The 21,590-nt window shown below is 41.1% G+C and overlaps 1 protein-coding gene across 2 annotated transcripts in view; it reads left to right on the top strand.

The window, feature by feature from the left end:
- The window catches only part of LOC138250489 (purine nucleoside phosphorylase LACC1-like), a 148,756-nt gene extending 127,538 nt beyond the window's left edge, over positions 1–21,218 (top strand). For both annotated transcript variants that reach the window (XM_069205417.1, XM_069205416.1), the window contains exon 6: positions 12,242–21,218. In XM_069205417.1, the coding sequence (XP_069061518.1) occupies positions 12,242–12,416 (175 nt within the window). In that variant the 3' untranslated portion in view covers positions 12,417–21,218. The remainder of the gene's footprint in view (positions 1–12,241) is intronic.
- The last annotated feature ends 372 nt before the right edge of the window (positions 21,219–21,590 follow it).

The following is a 21,590-nucleotide window of genomic DNA, read 5'->3' as shown; positions in this document are numbered from 1 at the left end:
GTCCGATGAGCTTTCCTTACAATTTGTCAGTAAATATGTTTTGGAGGAGCTGTTACTGTTTGGCAAAGAAAGTAAAATGAAGATTGTATAAGTTTCTGATTTGAGCCTGAAGCCAGGTATCTGCTGGAGCTAACTTGAACAATGCTTCCTGGTGGAACTGTTCCACTCTTGTCATAGTCCTCATGTCCCAAGCTGTTTCGTACAAGCTTTGTAAAAGTGTGATTGAGACTTTGGTGTGTAATAAAGACCTGTTGTGTCCTGGATTCTAAATGGCATGCCTTCAGAAGGCTCTTGTGTTGTGACAAAGTATTTCGTGATGCCCCTGCCCTTAGTGAACTCGAGAACTGTCCCTAGAATTTCCTACAGTCTCCACCCCTCCATCACCCTAATTATGGAGCTAACCAATGTACATTACAGGCATTTCAAGTCAGACTAGTGAATACATTGTTAATTGTTTTTCCAAGGCTGAGGAAAAAATAACATTCCTAAATAATCAATCATTTCAGTGTTTTGAATGTATTAACTTTGTTAAAAATGTGCTCTGACCTTCTAAATAAAGTTGTGATACATATGCAGTGGGTTTGATTAACTTTCTATGGTGCTGTGCAGCATGTAAAAACATTGAGAAAGCCAATTGCTTACACATAGGCGAAACCTATTAGGTTTGCCAAACTTGTTTTCACATGTAGTCTTTGAGATAGTAAAATGTGTTTTATCTCATGTCAGGTTTGCTATTCCATGGTAATAAACTCTAATGTTTATTACTATTATAACGTTCAGAAACGCTGAAAGTCTCCTCCGGCGAGTGGCAGAGCACGTCAATGTGCTTCCCTTTCAGGCAAGGCCCACGAATTCATAATGCATGGGGTACCATATCCTCAATTCCATCCTACGTGTTGTTTACAGCGTATACATGCAAAAAACCCTGTAACATCTAAGAGTAATGTAAACAGTGGGGGTATACTTAAAAAGTAACTGTGGAAGGCAGCAATTTGAAATTAATTTCCTCGCTATGTAAATACAAATATTTACTGTGCTGCTGTGTGCAGGTGAAGGCCTTAATTTAATTCGGCCGGATGCTTTGTTAAATGAATTCAATAACTCAAAGGCTGAGAAACTGGCAAATATTTGCTTTTTGTTTTAAAACGTTATTTTCTAGTTTTGACAACTGAACTCCTATACTTATAAAAACCCAAAGAGTCATTATTACAGGAGTTTTCAAACAACCTATACGGGTGCAGGCAGTTACATGATGTCTGTATTTTCATGGAGACGATAGTGCCTGGAAGCGGCGTCCCAAGATTAAAGAATGTCGTAGGCTGTGAGCAGACTATCAATCGGGTTTTCCGTCTCCTGAACCAAGGTCACTGCATCAAAACGTAACCTCAAGTCGTCCTTTTGCCAAACACGTAGCCATTTTCCTTACCAGCATAAGTCTAAATCGTAATCAAGACTTTCATAAATCTGTCACTTTTGTGAGAAGGTTTTTATTTAAAAAACTGTGTGAAAATGTAGCTATTTTTTCTTTCCATAAAACAGAAAAGCTGCCACTCTGGTACCCTTAAGAAAGTGATGGAGAAATGGTGTTGTGTAAATGGCCTTGCAGGGTCACCCACACTTTTTTGCCTTCCTCCTCCTCTTTTTCCTGACCTCGTTTTGGTTTACTTTAAGACTCTGGGCACTTTCCTACTGCTAACTAGTGCCAAAGTGCTTGTGCTGTTTGCCTAAACCATGGTAAATTTGGCTTGTCCATGATTGGCATATTTAATTTACTTATAAGTCCGTAATAAAGTACACTACCTGTGGCCAGTAAATGAACTAGTGGGCCCGCAGCACTGATTGTGCCACTCACTTTAGTAGTCCTTCAAACACGAACAGCCCAAGGGCAGGGTACATTTTATTTAAAAAGTAGTACTTCTGAGTTTTATATGTCCTAGTAGTGAAAAACTCATTTTTCACTACTGCAGGGACTATCTCTCTGATAGGATAACATCCGGATTCCCATTTTACAGGTTCTAAGTGCAATTTACAATTGAGAAGAGATGCCCCCCCAAGTTTGGTGTCCCTGGAATCACAATTTAAAATCATAATTTATGGTGAAGTTGGATTTTAGATTGTAATTCTGAAAATGACACTTTTTGAAAGTTGGTCTTTTCTTACTTTAGTCATTTTGTGTCTTATGTCTGCTCAAGTTTCATTTCTGGGGTGCGGTGGTTGCAGAACTTGTGCATTGCCTCTAGACAGCCACACACGAAGTGAGCTTAGGTGTGACTGATGGGCCATCAACAGCCCAATGGGCCATTCTGGGCTAGATGAGAGGGAGAGACTGACACACCTGAATAGGCAGTGTCCTGTCCCCACACAAAGGGCTGCCTCCCTTTGTAGTGAGTCTGGAGCCTGGGCAAGAACTCTCTGCACTTCATCCCTTTCAAACACCTCTCTTTGAAGTTTCCCCCACTCTGGAGGCACAACTGGGTATAAGTACTGGACCTTTGACGCCACCATCAGAGTACACATCTGGACTTGTGGATACTCTGCCAGGAAGAAGGACTGCTGTGCTGCTGAAAGGACTGTCACTCTTCTGGACTCTTGCTCTTCTGTGCCTGCCTGTTGCCCTCCTTCCTTGGTAGTGAGAAGGACTGTACCTGAATTTCTGCAAACTAGAACCAAAGTGACTCCAAGAGCTTGCTAGTTTGCCTTCTGTTCTGCTGAAGTGTCAGGGTCATTAAAGATTAAAGACTTCAAACTCACCCGTTACAGCACCTGGATTCTGCCATCTGTGAGTCTTGCCCTGCCAAGTAGTGCCAATTCAGTCCAGGGTCTTTGGTAGTGTTCATAAAGTACTGCTCCATCAAAACCGACGCATCTCCGTTGCAAGGGATGGAAGCAGTGAATCTCCCCACCTTTGCATTCATCAGAACCGGCCCATCACCTCTAATGCGGTGATCAACTCCCAATGCATTGCCCCTGCTGCGAGGTCAAAACTGGTGCATCGCCCTTGGAACTGCTGCACCTCTGAGCCATTGCATCGTCGCTGCTGCGTGAAGAATATCAATGCATTGCCTATGCAGGGATCAACTCCAGTGCATCACCTTCGGAAACACCACACCCTGGTACTGCTGCATCACTGCTGCTGCATGGTGAAATCGATGCATCCCCTTCACTGTGTGAGGAAAATCAGTGCATCTCCTCTGATGCGGGATCAACACTGGTTACCTCCTTGCTCCCCGCATTACCTTTGACGCAACTAGGATTAAGGTACTTTTGTTCTGCAGGCCTCACTGGGTCACTGTAGCTGGCCCACGCTCCATCATGGTCGGCCTGAACTCTTGACTTTGTCTCTGTGTAGCATGACCAGGTATACCACTTAAGCACTTACTGCTTCTAGGCGCAGTTTTACATATATTTTTTTAAAATTCATATATCGACTTCTACTTTTTGGATTTTTGTCATTTTAGTCTTGTTTTATTTATTAAGTTAAGTTCTCTTTTTGTAACCATGTGTGATATATTTTTGTGTGGTGTTTTCACTGTTTTACTGTTTGAGAGCATTGCACAAATGCTTAACACATTGCTCCTTAAGTAAAGACTGACTGCTCTGTTCCAAGCCACCGTGGGGAGAACACAGGTTTATTTAGGGTGTGTTTGTGACTTACCCTGACCAGGATTGTGGTTCATGCTTGGACAGGGCGCATACCTCTGCCAATCAGAAACCCAAGTTCGAACTAATTGTATACTCCCACACATGGCTATTAGTTCCGGTAGTTATTAGCAATAAAAGCTGAGATTTGTAACCCAACACATGAAATGCACCAGCACATTTAAATTATTGTAAACCTATTGTAGGAGAGCCTTTTGTAATCCACCGTGTGTGTTCTTGAACATGATATTTAACCTTTATAATTTCTTTAGAAACTCAGAATGTAAAGTGGGGTTGCCTCGAAGCAGGTAGCTCCCAGGGCTTCCTGGTGTGTATATTTAAGATATATTGGCACATATTGGTTCAACAAAAGGCGTGAACTCTGACCAGTAGTAAAAACAATAGCAGCTGGAAAACACTTGCAGTGTATATATATTATTTTGCACACATTCCAGTTAAAAACAGAAGAGAAGTCATTGTAAAATAAGCCTCCTTCCAGTCAACATTGTTCCACAGAATTAACAAAGTAAATATTAATTTTCTGAAGTCTTTGACCCTGTGATCTCAGAAGTGTCCGTGACAGCTGCTGTTTGCTTTCAATTAATGTTGCACTCATGTGTGCGCGGTAGGTGGGCAGAGACGTGCTTTAGAACACACATTTACCTGGATTTCTGCCACCTGTGATGTGTGCCAATTATTGTGAACTTGTGTAATTGTAACTGGTGCTCATGTTAAGCGCTCCAATACTTTTGAGTATTGACGGACACTAATTAAAGATAAACCAATCTGTACTTGCTCTATGCATCACAGAAAGAAAAGCAAGTGATGCAAGAAGTGACACCTTGCATGTGATGCAGAATCAGAAACCAGCAAAGAACAATTACATTGATACCAACGAATGGTAAGTAGTGGGAGGGCTAAAGCCCCTCTTTAGTTTTTGTAAATTAGATACAATAGGTCATCAAGCATCAGCTCATACGCTGCCTGCAGGCTCAACCTAAAAATACCAGTCATATGCAGTAGGGTCACTTAGGGCATGGGTACTCACTCATTTACCAAGCAGGGAACATACCGCCCCAACAGTTTCCCAACAATTATACATTGAGTAAATATTTTAAAATGTGTTTTGTACACAGTGTTTTGCTGTCTTATATAATCTTTGTGAGATAATATTTTCGTGCTACTTTCCTAAAAAGTTTAATGAATGCATGAGCCCTGTTTGGCATTCGTAACTGGTCCATCAAATTTGACTATAGAATATTTAATTGATGCAAAACTGTCATTCACTTGGTCAGTTTGCAGTCACTGCAGCAGTATGTCATTCCTTATGAAGAATGTTGACATGACCTGTAGCAGAAATGGGGGTGCCAATCTTGTCCCAAATTCACCATGTTTTCCTGTGTCATCCACACCCTCATTTCTCCACTCCTTTCTCCTGTATTCCTATGTTGATAACTTTACATCAGCTATTCTAATTCCTCTTCTTGAAAGTCTTTTCTCTTATTTTTCAACTTTTACACAAAGGTATCACCTATAGACATTCTTGACATTACATCTTGTCTAATCTGGTAATGAGATGTAGTAGGTCTTGAAGATGTTTAATTGTTTCTCTGTTCTAATGGTTTGATTTATAGATGTAGTTTACCTTTTCTTTGACAGTCCCTTTTAGTTTGCACTGTACTTCAGAAAGTATGTGTTTAATTTCTTTGATATCTGCATATTTGCATTATCACCATAACCTCCCATTAATTAGTTTTTATTAAGATCTCTGCAGTCTTGTTTCCAGGTCCTGGGACAGTCAGTACTTACTGGGCAGTATTCCTGATGGGTGCTGCCGTTCACCACTGGTGTCCCTGGACTCAGATTATATTGCACTCAAAGTGCTCCAGTTGTACACTTAGCTTCCCAAGAGCAGCACAAATGAGCAGTCATGGATTACTGCTTAGGGGCGGGAAATTAGATGCGGTTCCAACAGAAGTGACTGCATACAATCAGACAATGTCACTTGATTGTTGTCTGCTTGACAACTTGGGTGGTGGCATCCCAGGGGCCAGTCTTTTACCATACTTAGAGTTCTCTTTTGGGTTGGCAGGGGTGATTTTCAGAAAATGCTCCTCCCATAAGTTATGAGCACTTTTTGTGAAAAAATAAGAAGGGGTGGGTTGCCATATTCTACCAACCTGCTTGCCTTTATGTTTGTTTCACAGAAACATACCCTTGAAATTGAATAGCAAGATTCCAGATGAACTGTGAAGTTCCTCCCAGTGTGTTGGGGTCATTTTGTAATATTCCTTAAATGGTAGACCCAGACAGAACCAACCATTGTCAAAGCCAGTAGATTTCACCTCTGTGAAATCGAATGACTTTCTCAATGATTTTTACATGTTGCACAGCAGTGTGTACACTATGGCTTAAAGAAAATAAAAGTACTGTAATGTGACCTGCATTGAACATGTTATAGCAACATGTTGAACAGCAGCCCGCACTTCGGTACAGCATGTAAAAAATACAGGGTGGCGGGATGTTCGGGGGAGGGTCAACACAAGGGAGTGGGAGGAGGGGCAGGGGTGGAAGGGAATCACAGGCAGGATAAAGGAGAGTTACTTTTGGATAGGCACTCAATAAGAGTGGATGTCCAAAAGTATCAATAAACTACCTGCAGGAGCCAGTGACCAGTGAAAGGACACTGGCCACAGGAAGCTGTACTTCGTCCATGCTCTATGGCATAGACACACAGAGAATCCTCAGGAGGAAGGAGGAAGTGCGGACCAGTGGTACGTAAAGAAACGCAAGTGATGTGGGAGCCAACCAATGGTAAGTAGAGGTAAGTAATGGTCGGACTTTAAGCCCCCTTTAAGTTTTTTTTTTGTCTAAGAACAGCAGCTTTTGCCCACAGGGCATGCACACTGTAGGTGAAACCTAAAAATACGCGCAAGAAGCCATAGTCTTAATAGGGCATTTCATCTTACATGCTGAAGACAGCAGCCAAGAGGTTGATTCACTGCATGCTAAAGGTTTCCCACGATGGAGCCAGCTAAGAGTCTACCAACAGACATAGAGTGGTCCCGCAGCCTCTTAATGAAAGGAGGGTACTGCAGGTTTGACAGAAGTGGATATCTTCTGATTTACAGTCGATTTCCCATTCCACTGCACTCTAATTTATCATCTTGATCTCTTAATTTACAAATATGGAAATACAATAGTTAAACCAAAGACTACCACAACAAAACTTGAATTTATAACCTACTCAACCCTCGATAGAATGCCAACAGTTTCTGAATATCTTGGGACTGTATCTTGCAAATTGCTGGTTGTGATCTGGATTTTCAGAATCATCCACATATGAATGAAATGTCACCACAATATGAAACAGCACATTGTTCAGAGGTTTATTGTAAATATTAAATACAACTTTATATAGAGGCTACACTGTGGGACCTCGTAGGTCACTGGCAAAGAAGGGCCAAGAACTTCCCACGCTGTCCTAAGGATATCCAGTTACTTAAAAATACATACAAAATATCTCATTGGGTTTACATCCACTTCTGCAGTAGACCACAGCTTCTCCAGTACAATGAATTAGCCAGTAGTATGTGAGTGGACCCTTATAATGTAGGTCTGAAGCACTTAACTAAAAAGCGTGTGTGCCTGCTCTGTGATACATTATAAACAAAATCGAAACCACAGTACAGTTTTCCCATAGTTAGACAAAAAGACCAGTATTATACAAAATTGATATACTAAAAATGGTAGATTCGATGTCACTTTTGGCATGTCTGCAATCCCTGCCGCACTTGATGATTTGTCACATTTCTCTGACTCAGCTCTTATTAGATTCCAAGCATTTGTCCCTCCTGCTGGGCCAAGTTAAATTACTTTCCATCTGGATGGTTAAAGACCTTCCCACACAGTAGGACCATATGTAGTTCTTGCACCTGTTCCTGAAAAAGAAAGAATGTGGCAGAAAATCGTTGTGATAATTACTTTTTACACTCCACTAGGCCTGGAAAGGCTCATCCAAAGGAGGCCAGACTTCTGGAACCAATCACAGCAAGTTTTGGAGGGAATGGGAACAGGCAGTTAGGGACAGGACGTAGGGTCTCAGAGCAGTCTTTCCACAGGCCACTTCAAGACACCATTTTGAAATGTCCCAAAATTATGTGAAGGAGGGTTGAGATGAGTGGAATGAAGTAATCTCAGGATTGTACACATGTATCTACCTTCTGGAACTTTTGCCCCCACTCAAAACCCTCTGCATGTAGCATAGAAAAGGAGAGAGAAGATTGATTTCACAGGATCCTGTAGAAGACCAGATCCTTGTCAGGGATGCTGGAGCACCCAAGACCTAGTCTCGTTTAGATATGGCTTCACAGATTAACCTCTCCAGGGCCAGTGGCATTATCCCCTCATACCTGCTGGGGGATAGATGGGTAACCCTCACCAGAGAGCCAGACCTGCCTTCTGCTATCACAAGGGTGCCCTGCAAGTGGTTAAAGATGATATTGGACATGATGAATGCAGGCAATGAGGGTATCCTGCTTAGAATGCTGCAGGGTGTTGTTGGAGCCAACCCCCAAAATGAAGAGTCTTGCTACCAAGAAAGAGTCAAGTGCTACAAGGGGTACTTGGTTCCCAGTAAACGGAAGGTTGCAGACATATTATGTGTGGAGGGCCCACATCCTTTGCAACTAATAACCCATTTTCTTACAGTATGTCAGCGGTAACCAGCTAAGTTGATCTAAATATGAAGAGTCACAATAACTTTAGCTAAGAGAAAACAGAAAACTGACACATGAGTTTTGAATATTCTGAAGTGGGGAAACCCGATATTTAAAAGGACCAACAAGTAAAGATGAACAATAGTTAATACAGGATAAAGCCAAGCATGCAATCAACAGTTTGAGAGAGCAGAGGGATAAGTAAGATTTCATTTTCTGGATGTTTTGAAGGTGTAGACAAGTCTTAACTACCAAAGACAGTTGTTACAAGAAATGTAAAGATGAGTCAAAAATAATCTCAACATTTCCACCTGAGGAAGAAAAAAGAATGGAAGTAGAAGAGAAACAGATAGGAGGGGGCTGGCATGACCACAAAGGCTTCAAAAAAGACAATCTCAGCTTTTTAAAGGATTATTTTTAAGAAGTGTGATGCTATCCAGGTTTCAAAGCAGATAGACTGGCAGATATGGCATTAAAGCAAATCAGAACATTTAAAGATTAATTAGAAAAATGAGAAATACATTGGCAAGTCATCAACATAACAAAATTAAATCCAAAATAAGAAACACTAGAGGATAAGATAACACTATACCATGGAAAAAGTAAAAGGACTAACAAGAGAGCCCTTTAGAACATCAGGGAGAGCAAAGTGAGTCGAGTCTATAAGAGTAGAGCGATCCACCATGTAAAAAGCGGCAGAAAGATTGAGAAGTATAAGAGCTGAAGAATGTTAGTTATGAGAAACATAAATATATTAGATACATAGAGAATTGCACATTCTGTAGCTTGGCTTGAAAAAAAGCTTGATTTGACTATGGAGAAAAGCTCATTAACCTGGGTAACAAAAGACAGTTGAAAGACAGCTAAATGTTCTAGAATTGTTTTAAATGGAAACAAAGAAATAGGCTGAAAACTGTAAAGATTACTAGAGTCCAGAGAAGGTTTCCGCCAAAGTGGAAGAACTACATCTGATTTGAATGCAGAAAGAAAGACCCCAGGAACCAGTGATGGGCTTAGGAGAGAGACCAGAAAAGGGATAAGTAAACTTAAAACAGATTTCACCAAAGTAAGAGGTAATGGATCTGATGGAGATCCAGTGGTGAAGCCCTGCAAAAGTAAGATTGCACTCTTAAATCACAGAAGGAACGAAACTTGAATAAGAAGGAAGATGAGGAGAAAAAAGAGAGATTTATAGGAAGTGAATATAGAGAAGACGAATGGGAGAAGAAGAGAAAGTAGTACAAGACATGAAGATTTTAAATGTGAAATAATAGGGAAAATGATCAGCAATGTGCACAGAGTGAGCAGATAAATCAGGATACATTTGAGAGTGCCCAACAGGAGACAAGAACGTAGTGATTGTCCAGAGATGATCATGTTTTCTCTGCAGTCTTTAGTTGTGAAGCATCATTGTTGTCAAGAGCAAGAAAACAAGAGAGAAGGGATGTTTGATGTTTGCATCATAGATGTTCAAAGCGGTATACAACCTTTAGAAGGCCAAGATTGAGGGGCTTTAGAGGTAGGTTTCAGAGGATCTTAAATTTTAAGGCAGTCATAGATGCCAGAAGAGAAAGTATTAGCAGCATGATCAGGAGGTAGGGTTACAAATGTATTGGAGGTAGAGTATTGTGAACTGAAGTAGCCAATAGATCAAGTGAAATTTTTCGTAGATCACGATGGTGGAATATTGGAGATATAGCTTCAGATCAAATTTTGGAAACAGAACAGATAGATAGGTAGCAGGAAATGGTCAAATGGGTGGATGTGATAATAGGAGGGAGGAGAGGAGGGTTCCCAGTGTGGAATAAAGAATATGAGATTATGTGTATGACCCAAAATGTGCAGGGGTGATGAATGCATTAGCATTTGCAATTCAAACACATTTGTAAGTTTCTGAAGGGGAATAGTGACAATTTCATTAGAAATATGTGGATTGAAGTCACGTTATAAGAACAATTGTTCTTTTGACACTTCTTTATATCAAACACCACTTTGGATCCCACTGGATCTCACCCCTTCATTAAAGACCTGGTGATTTAGTTGTCTGTTGTTGTAATTCTGGGTGGAGAGCAATCTGTCATTTCTGTTTGGGACCTGCCTCATCAAATGCTGTCTAGTGATCTGTTGGCATATTACAGGGAGTGCAGAATTATTAGGCAAGTTGTATTTTTGAGGATTAATTTTATTATTGAACAACAACCATGTTCTCAATGAACCCAAAAAACTCATTAATATCAAAACTGAATATTTTTGGAAGTAGTTTTTAGTTTGTTTTTAGTTTTAGCTATGTTAGGGGGATATCTGTGTGTGCAGGTGACTATCACTGTGCATAATTATTAGGCAACTTAACAAAAAAAAATATATACCCATTTCAATTATTTATCATTACCAGTGAAACCAATATAACATCTCAACATTCACAAATATACATTTCTGACATTCAAAAACAAAACAAAAACAAATCAGTGACCAATATAGCCACCTTTCTTTGCAAGGACACTCAAAAGCCTGCCATCCATGGATTCTGTCAGTGTTTTGATCTGTTCACCATCAACATTGCGTGCAGCAGCAACCACAGCCTCCCAGACACTGTTCAGAGAGGCGTACTGTTTTCCCTCCTTGTAAATCTCACATTTGATGATGGACCACAGGTTCTCAATGGGGTTCAGATCAGGTGAACAAGGAGGCCATGTCATTAGATTTCCTTCTTTTATACCCTTTCTTGCCAGCCACGCTGTGGAGTACTTGGACGCGTGTGATGGAGCATTGTCCTGCATGAAAATCATGTTTTTCTTGAAGGATGCAGACTTCTTCCTGTACCACTGCTTGAAGAAGGTGTCTTCCAGGAACTGGCAGTAGGACTGGGAGTTGAGCTTGACTCCATCCTCAACCCGAAAAGGCCCCACAAGCTCATCTTTGATGATACCAGCCCAAACCAGTACTCCACCTCCACCTTGCTGGCGTCTGAGTCGGACTGGAGCTCTCTGCCCTTTACCAATCCAGCCACGGGCCCATCCATCTGGCCCATCAAGACTCACTCTCATTTCATCAGTCCATAAAACCTTAGAAAAATCAGTCTTGAGATATTTCTTGGCCCAGTCTTGACGTTTCAGCTTGTGTGTCTTGTTCAGTGGTGGTCGTCTTTCAGCCTTTCTTACCTTGGCCATGTCTCTAAGTATTGCACACCTTGTGCTTTTGGGCACTCCAGTGATGTTGCAGCTCTGAAATATGGCCAAACTGGTGGCAAGTGGCATCGTGGCAGCTGCACGCTTGACTTTTCTCAGTTCATGGGCAGTTAATTTGCGCCTTGGTTTTTCCACACGCTTCTTGCGACCCTGTTGACTATTTTGAATGAAACGCTTGATTGTTCGATGATCACGCTTCAGAAGCTTTGCAATTTTAAGAGTGCTGCATCCCTCTGCAAGATATCTCACTATTTTTGACTTTTCTGAGCCTGTCAAGTCCTTCTTTTGACCCATTTTGCCAAAGGAAAGGAAGTTGCCTAATAATTATGCACACCTGATATAGGGTGTTGAAGTCATTAGACCACACCCCTTCTCATTACAGAGATGCACATCACCTAATATGCTTAATTGGTAGTAGGCTTTCGAGCCTATACAGCTTGGAGTAAGTCAACATGCATAAAGAGGATGATGTGGTCAAAATACTCATTTGCCTAATAATTCTGCACTCCCTGTATTAGGAATAAATAGATCGAGCTGTGTACTGCCATGGCCCCCATAGAGAACACATCTGGAGGTAATCCCTGAGACATCTGCTAAAGGCCAAAAGACATGCCTGTGAGTACATAGTCTGATGTGATTTTATGCGTATCTCAATTTTTTTTGGTCTACGTGATCACAACTTGTGTTTCTTTCTTACAGGGTTCTCTTGGAACGTGGAGGTGTCCTTGCTCAGAACATTCAGGATGACTCAGTGACTGACAGGAGCCAAAACATAACGCTCTGCACCTCATGCCACCCTGAAAAGTTTTTTTCTCATGTTCGTGATGGAATTAATTTTGGAACTCAGATTGGCTTTATCACAATTAAGGACTAAGGATATATTTTAGCCTTGAGCACTGATATGGAAGTAGCCAAAATGGATCTTGATGCTCTCACCATAATTGTTTTAGTCAGTACATGAAAGACCATGTAGTGAACTGGAATCTTATAATTTATGATATTCACTGATGATTTTATGGCACTGGGATCAGAGATATTTGTTTAAAAGTCAGAAATCTTCTTAAAGGAGATTTCCTCTTAACCTTGTTTTAGATGGCTAACTTTTATGAAAATCACAAAAATTCCATGGAGTACTCATGGAGTATCATCACTCCTGCCTCATACATTTTCATGTGTATTGGCCATTAAGCAGACAATCAGCATTATTACGTGTAGTGGAACTGTCCATTTGAAAATGTACTTTTTTTGTATTTTGTAGAAAAAAGTGCCTAAGTGCAACATCAGCTTAACATTCCCATATATCCCAAAAAAGATTGCTGTTTGATAACTACATAGGCATGATTGTTACCTTAGTGATAAATAACAGAGAAGGGCGTGCTTTCAACATTTTATGAATATAAAAAGTCCCCAAAAAATTTCCACCAACATTTAATGCCCTGGTTACCAGCTCCTCTCGACATATTGTGGCCCAACATTCACTAAAAGTGCTTAAAGTGCTATAAGTGCATAGGAAGAGATAGCCGAAAAGATACCATATAAGTACCTATAAATACAGAACAGATGTCATTCCCCACCCCCTGCTACTTCCTTAAGGTGTAGCCAGTTGGCAAGAGTTAACTCATTCCACCAACGGACCCCAAGTTTCCTGCCCCTTATGCCTGGCCTACTTTTCTTTACGTTGATACAATGCTATCTCCAGGGTAAACAATGAGAGGAGGCGTCCCAGCCCTTGCTGAAATGATGGGGGCTGTGGGTCAAGCGGCGGCTATACAAGGATGACATACAGCCATCGCAATAAAGATAAAAGACCTTCGGTCTGTAATTTCCGTAGTTACTGGTATGCCTAAAAGCATAACACTTGGAGTAAGTTCCAAATTATGATTCAACACTTCTCTCAGAAATTTAATGATCTCACCCTTTCTGCAGGTCAAGCCTATACAAGTTGAAAATATATGTGCAAGATCCGCTTCGAGACATTGACCCCTAAGACAGAGCATCCCTTCTGTTCCTCCACACTTAGCTATTTTTGCAGGGTAATATATATATATCAAAGATCGTCCTATAGTGTTGTGCCTGGGGCCCCGATGAACAGAGTGTAGTATAACTAATCTCAAGAGATTCATAGAAGGTAAGGGCATTAAGGTTAAGTCTTTGCTAGATTGTCAAGTTGTTCAGAGCTAAGTACAGAATATAATAATAAACTGAGCATTCTCCCTGCCGGCCCACCAGTTTTCATATATAAGAAATCACGTCTTTGAAAGTACTTAAAAAAAAACCCTCTGTGATCTAGACCATATTCATCACGAAGGTCCTCGAAAGTTCCCACCCCATCCCCTCAAATGAATTTCCTAGCTTCCAAAGCCCCTTCTCATCTCACCTCGCCAAACACCCATCCCAAAATATTTTTGGTATGAGGGGATTATTAAAGGTTGGAGTATCTCGATTAAGCCTGCAGATACCAGCTTTTTCCTGCCAAGATGTCCAGCTCCTGAACGCAGCCTCCGGTACCAAAAATCAGACTTTCTAGTAGCTGGGCTCCACCAACACTAACAAGCCACCATTTGATATTGATACAGTTGATGCTTCATAGATATTTGGTACATGATCAACACCTTTTTGCTCTTCATCCTTTCTTATCACAAGGGGCCTCATATAGTGATGTCAAGCAGCCAACTGATATAATCTTAAATTTGGTAGACGCCAACCACCCCTTTCCCTGGGTAAGGACAGATATTTACTCGCACTCCTAGTCTTGCCATATGACAACATAAATCTTGTGATAGAAGTGTCCATAGCTGCGAAGCATGACCTTTCAAATTCTAGAGTAATAGCCCCAAAAAGATACAGAACGTTTGGAATGAATAGCATTTTAATTATGTTGCATAATGAAATCCTGCTTTGCTTTCTCTAAGATCGACATCAGATTTGCCTTAACTGTCTGGTCCACTCTAGCGCTAATGTCAATATCCCAAGTAAACAGTGTGTTCTACCATCCTGGCATCTTGAGTAGTGGTATGGCTGTTGACCACCAACTGCATTTTACCCCTGTTAAATGAGCACCCCAAGAACTCTCCAAGTGTACAAGCCACAGCTTCTATTTCCCTCAAAGCTGCATCCAGGTTAGCTGTTACAACTGCCACATCATCCACATAGACTAAAATGTCTGTGTCCCATCCGTTACTTGTAAAATGACTGGGTTATCTTCCAGCTGGCACAATAGGGGATCAATATATGTAGCTAAGAGTAATGGGGAGAATGTACAGCCCTGCCTGGTACCTCTTCCAATATAATTGGTGCCCTATTAATCTCCCATCAATTGTAGGTGTGCGACAGGCCTATTATAGAAAGCCCAAACTGCTTTGATGAAGTGCCACCAGCCCGAATGAGCCAATGGCTTTCCCCAGATATTCCCAAATGACCCTGTTGAATGCTTTTTCAGAATCCAGCAGTGCTATTGCCATGGGTTTCACCTGCTTCACTATTAGCATCAAACAGTGTTATGACCATATGAATATGATCGTGGTGTATCTCCCTGGCATAAATCCATGCTGGTTGGCTGAAAACAGTTCGCCAATGATAGAGTTCAGCCAAGAAACAAGAATTTTGGAATAAATCTTGGCATTGCTATTTATTAATGTTATGGGCTGATATGATCCAGGGTCTTGGGGTTCTTTTCCCTTTTTTAAATAAAAACACTATATTGGCTAGTGACCAACTTTCAGGGGGCCTACTACCTTGTTGCAGTTGAACAAAAGGTTCCAGCATAACCGGAAGTAGAATAGTCTTAAAAGTCTTATAGGACTTTAAAGGGATTGAATCCGCCCCCACACCCTTTCCAGAGAGCAGCTCTTGAATTGCAGCTTCTAACTTGGCATTGCTATTTATTAATGTTATGGGCTGATATGATCCAGGGTCTTGGGGTTCTTTTCCCTTTTTTAAATAAAAACACTATATTGGCTAGTGACCAACTTTCAGGGGGCCTACTACCTTGTTGCAGTTGAACAAAAGGTTCCAGCATAACCGGAAGTAGAATAGTCTTAAAAGTCTTATAGGACTTTAAAGGGATTGAATCCGCCCCCACACCCTTTCCAGAGAGCAGCTCTTGAATTGCAGCTTCTAACTCCTTAGTAGTACATTTTGCCCTAGTCTCTCCCGTTCTACCTGGGTAATTCTATCTGACATTACATTAGCCAAAAACATAAAGTTCTTCATAGTATTCCAGAAAAACTTTGTTAATATCTCCAGAGTCTGAGACCAAGTTGCCCTGCATATCCCTTAATTCCCTGAAAAAAAGCAGCTGCCTTCTGGCAAGTACGTACTACTAAAAGGCATTGCATCCTTTCATTATATTCATTGCATTTCAACTGCCTAGAGAGAAACATTTTTGCAACCTTTTTGTCTGAGATATCATTAATTGTAGCCTTAGCAATAGCAACCTGCTGCAGAGTGGCATCAAGGTCTGACCCTTCTGCTACAGCTAAGGCGAGACAGTTTTCCGCCCGGCTAAGCTTCAAATATAATTCCTGCATCAAGCATTGAGTTTGCTTCTGACGCTGAACACTGAACCTTAAAGTTTCCCAGCAGACACCGGCTTTTAGAGCGTCACATACTATTTCTGTGGGGGCACTACCTCTATGAAATTCCAAATATTTCAATATCGATGTAGTTGGATGATGTACATACATTGCATCCGGTAGCACCCTTCCTATTAATGCCTCTCAAAGGAACAGCACCAACCACTCCTTCTAAACCCCTCCATGGTGAGTTGTAAAATGTTGTGGTCTGACATGGAGCCCGGTAATAGTTCCAAACGTGCCCCTGTCATTAGCTCAGGGACAAGAGAAAATAATCCAGACCAGCTAGCGAACCGTGCTGGGTCCAAAAATATGTATTTCCAGGATCTGGCGCGTTCAACATTGCCTGGGCATCCACCAGGCCTATCTCTTTTTGCAAACTATGGAGGGCTCTGAAATCCAGGGGATTACGATCAGTATATCTGCTGAAATTAAGTCCTGCAGTCCCCTTCAAGATGTGCCAAGACCCACTGAAGCGCAACTCACCAAACACCACATATGGAGCAGGCCACCCAGCTAATTCCACTGCTAAGAAATCTAATACTTTTAAGTCGTCTAATACTGGGCCATATAGTGAGCACAGAGTAAAACCCCTGTGCTATATCGACATCCTGCTATACCTCATCTTTCATAGTTGTCTGCCATATGGCGGATAAAATCACAACCCCTTCTATGAGCTAATATGGCAACCCATATTGTTCTAGTATTGTGCGTAGTGCTAACCACTAAAGTAATTCCGCGAGTTTCTAATAAGTGTTTACTAGAATAATCTATATGCATCTCCTGGAGACAATATATATCTGCCCTCAGAGTTTTCAAATCTTCAGCCACTCTTCTTTTCTGGGGATTATTCAGACCGCATATATTAATAGTGGCTATACACAATCCCAGTGCCAGCGAATAACTGAGCTAGACCAGCCATGCATAAGAGCAACCCGATTCACTTCTTGGTGGTCATACATGCCCTTTAACCAGGCCATAACTTTCCAGCTATCCACCAATTCTTCATCCCTGATGTGATCGGTAACCATCTCTGCTTTAACTACTACAGCATAACTTTCTCTCCTTCCCCTCCTCGAGCATTTCTTTTATCTGCTCCCATCGGCTCCCCAGCCCCCCCTCCCACTCAGCCCCTTCCCCCACCCTAATCACCCCTCTGACTCTCCCCCCCCACCACTTGAAGCAATCAGATCTAATGGCCTGAATGATGGCTCCCTTAGTGCCCCTGCAAGCTCCCCCCACCGGCACCAACATTATACAAAGTGAAGAAAACTTAAAAAGACTTCTGCTCCTCCAACAGGTAGATTATGAAATAGACCACAATATTCTGTAAATCCACTTTGATATACTGTGTTCTGTACATCATGCTTCTGGCTTTTTGACCCCAGGGAATGGGCCAATGTACCTTTAATTCATATTCAGCCTCATGCTTTGCCTTGTAGGAAAAGCAGAGCAGCGATGCGCTTCCCCCTATAAAACATAGCAGAAGTGTAAACAAATTATTTTGCCACCAACCGCACGTACACTGTTCCCTTTGAACCTCACGAACCCCGGGGCAGCTCCAAGAGAGCATCGGACCGCCTCTCCACTTCCACTTCCGTCGACAGCTATGTTCCTGCTTCACCGTGTCCTCACACGGAGCCCGGAAAGGAGCGCGTAGCTTGCGAAACTAAGCGTTCATCATCCTGCTTTACACCTTCTCAAAACATTCTCATGTTTTTTTCATGAGAGGTCGGACATTGCAGTTTCTACCTTTTGATGATCATCAACCTTTAAAAACCCTGAATGTGGGGTGTGCAGCCTATGTTTGGGTAATACTCAAAAACAGACATTTAACTATATCACATCGAAGACTTCCATGGAAAATTTTAAAAATGGCCAAAATAATATTAACTATAAAAAATGTTCTACAGCAAAATCCACAAAGGTTTAAATGTAGACATGTGATTCTCGTAAAAATGAATGTACCTGCTTCATGCCTGAAAATTTGTCAGATTCAGATAGTGCCACTAAATATCCAGTGTCTCCCATCATTGCATTCCCTCGAACAATTAGGGCTTTGTTTTGGGAGCACATTGTGCCATTTGTACAATAGGGAGTACAGTTTATTTAACGTGTATTTACACCTTTACACCTTGACAGTGCTCGTCCTGACCCTCAACCTTTCTTATACTCCTAGGTTTATCCTCTCACAGTGATGTCCCTGTTCTGAGTTCATAGGTTTGTCCTCCCATAGTAGTTTCCCATTCTGGTTTCTGATTCTCTGTACCTGGTTTCTGATTCTCTGTACCTAATTGTACATTCCAAGTGCTTCTGTTGCACCACTGAAGCATAGATAGAGGGGATACCAATGAGTGGTATTTATTGGAGATCACACCTCTAGTGCCTTGGTTTGTCACATAAACGTTTCCAAATGTAGTTTCATCCCTCCGTGCAGCTTGTCTTATATTTTGATGCATCACCTAGTGTCTGATCTGAATGGAATGCATTCTCTACTCTTCCACTTTGAAATCTTGTCTGCACTGTGCAAATTCAAGCCTGGACCAATGCCCTTTTTTTTAAGGGAATGGAGGTTTATGTTGAAAAGAATCTAGTTATGTAATATTTTATTGCTGTCTTTTCCTATAGCGTTATAATATTCTTTGTCGTGGTTATTAACATAGGCATAAGAGGGACTGACTGTCTTACACAGCAACATTGCATCCGGTAGCACCCTTCTCATTAATGCCTGGCACATATGAACCCTCGATGGGTGAAATTAAGTAGATCTGGATAAAACCATTCTCAGCACAGGCAATCTTATCCTTTGGCTTAGAATGTTATGGCAGTGGCCGCTTTCACAGAGAGAAGGACATTGTCCACCCATAAAGACAAGAAGCCCATGTGCCTTGAGAGATAGTGAAAGAAAGTGCACCAGCCAAGTGGTCTCTTCCTCAGACAGACCAATGCTGGCATGGCCATTTAAGGTTTCCATTTGTGGCACAAGTCCAGTGGGTACACTTTCAGGCTCCGTAATTGCGTCCAGAAGAAATACAGGTTCATTGTTAACCTGGGCAGATGAGGCTGCAAACTAAAATCAGGAACTCAGTGAAACTTCCACCATGACCATGAACTTACTTCTTTTTGTACCTCAGCAACTTTCGCTTAGATCTTACGACCATCTGCCAAAGAGCCCAGGGAAAAAGTCAATAAACTTCCTAATATTGGGAAAAATGTGTCCAGGCCATCAACTGACAGTGATTGTCGCACAGCAGCCATTTCCAATTTTGGCAAATCAGACATTATATACGGGTTGAAAAGTTTACCTACTTTATGTTTTGATTTGGTATTCTCTCATCTGATATATTCATAGAATAGAGAGCATAATTTATGATGCTACCTCATATTATTCGAAGTTGGGATGGAGGCTCCAACTCTAGGGTTTTCATCATCTTCTCAGTGTTAAGATCTTTGTGTCTGTTAATCTGTGTGTTTATAAGAGCTGAAAGCCAACTAGCTTAATTGATAGATGAAATAATCAAAGTAATATTTGTAGTTACTTGTAAGAAATGTACATAAATATTGGCAGAATGCTCATCTTGATTGTGGTGATCTTACGTCAAAGCTTGAGCTTTTCTTGTAATTTTTATAGAATTAGAATATTATCTATATTAGCACCCTGAGCTTGTTGTTCTTTTTGTTAAACTGAGATATCACAGCGTGCTTTGGTGTGTCTGTTAGTCTAACCTTCAAAGGAACCAAAGTCTCAGAAAACTTGGCATTTTTTTGGTGATAAAATGAATTGTGAGAGGACATCATCATGGACTAATGTCTAGCACACCTCATAATTCATATAAAATCAGAGATGCAGTGGCATTTCTAACTAATAATGTTAGGTCACGAGTCAGTCTAAACCATAAAGGGGAGAGTGGTACCTGTTTTTAGTCCCTTTACCAATGGCAAATGGATCTGGAGATTACATTGTTTGTGATCAGTTGAGGACCATGCACGTTATTGTTGAAGTTTCACATATTCTCATGTAAAACCTATTTTTCTGAACACATCTCATAACTTCAGTGTTGATTTTTTTTCTTGCATCAGAACAATCCCAAACATGGCATGCAAGTGAACACAGAAGACAGCGAGGGTGGAGCATGCTGCTTAAATCCTGTAGCTGTAGAATGTTACCCTGTTACTAATAGAAGGGTCATGTACAAGGCTGGGCTGGCAATACTGGGCATCATGGGTTTCTCAGGGAGGCTGGGAGTGTGCGTGTGGATTAGGGGGGCGCTTTTGTTACTGGGGGGACGGTTTTGTAGTAGTACAGCAGTTCTAAAAGCACTGCAGAGTTCTTTGTATGACCAACAGTTTTCTGACATCAATAAAAGAGCTCCGGTGATTAATGTACCTGCTGGAAAAAAGATCAGAGTTTTGTCTAGTGGCAAAGTGGTATAGTGTGTTGTGGAGTGGCATGTAGTGGAATGTGATGTGGTGTTGTATTTTGTGTCATGACTTTGAATTCAGTGGTGTGGATTAGATATTTGTGGTTTGTAGTGGAATTGTGTTGTAGTTTGGAATTATGTGGAATGATGTGGAAATATGTGGTGTGAAATGGAAAAGTCTGGCGTTGAATTGTGTGGTGAGTAACCTTGTGGGATTGTGTGAAATTATATTGAGAGGATTTGTTTGTAATTGTGTGGGGTATATTATTTTTTGTGGGGTGTATTTATGTGGTATTGCATAGAGTGTAATTATGTTTAGTTAAGTTATGTGGCATAGAGTGATATGTGGAGTGTAACTATGTTGCACGTTGTGGACTTGTGGGGCATTGAATTGTGTGTTGTGGACTTGTGTGGCATGGTGTTAAGTAGAATTATGTGGCATCCGGCAGTCCGAGAGCTATTGGCATCGCCAATGTTAGTGTCTTTTAGGCATGTTAAATAGCAGCCCGGCTGCTGTTCAGTATGGCTGAATGTCATATAAAAAAGCGTTATGACCCAGCCTGCGCTGTATTCTGAAATCACATAGTTGAAAGTGATTTAACAAGAGATAAAAAAATAAAATATAATGTGCGATAATGAAGAAAAATGTTTTGGTGAAATAAAATATTTGGTCAAAGCACACTCCGCTGTATTCTGGACTCACATATTTGAAACTGCTTTAATGCGTGATAATAAAGTTAAAAGTTTAGGTGAAATAAAAAATTTGGGCAAGAGCACACAGCACTGTATTCTGAACCTACATATTTGAAAACTATCTCATGCACGATAAGGAAGTAAAAAATTTAAGAACCCTTGCCTTGCAGTGCAGAAACTGCAACCATGACCTCACCTCCATGAAGGAAAAAAAACCTTTCAGATTGTGCCCTTCTGAAGATGCTAAGACTACACCTTCCAGAAGATAAAAACATCTGTGGAACCTTCATTTGCCCCAAGACATCAGAATCCACACCAGGAAAAGAGATTCCAAAGAGTGTTTCTATTAAGCTCTTATTG

This window comes from Pleurodeles waltl, chromosome 8, assembly GCF_031143425.1.
Source record: "Pleurodeles waltl isolate 20211129_DDA chromosome 8, aPleWal1.hap1.20221129, whole genome shotgun sequence".
NCBI lineage: Eukaryota > Metazoa > Chordata > Amphibia > Caudata > Salamandridae > Pleurodeles > Pleurodeles waltl.
This window is presented reverse-complemented; position numbering and strand designations above follow the sequence as displayed.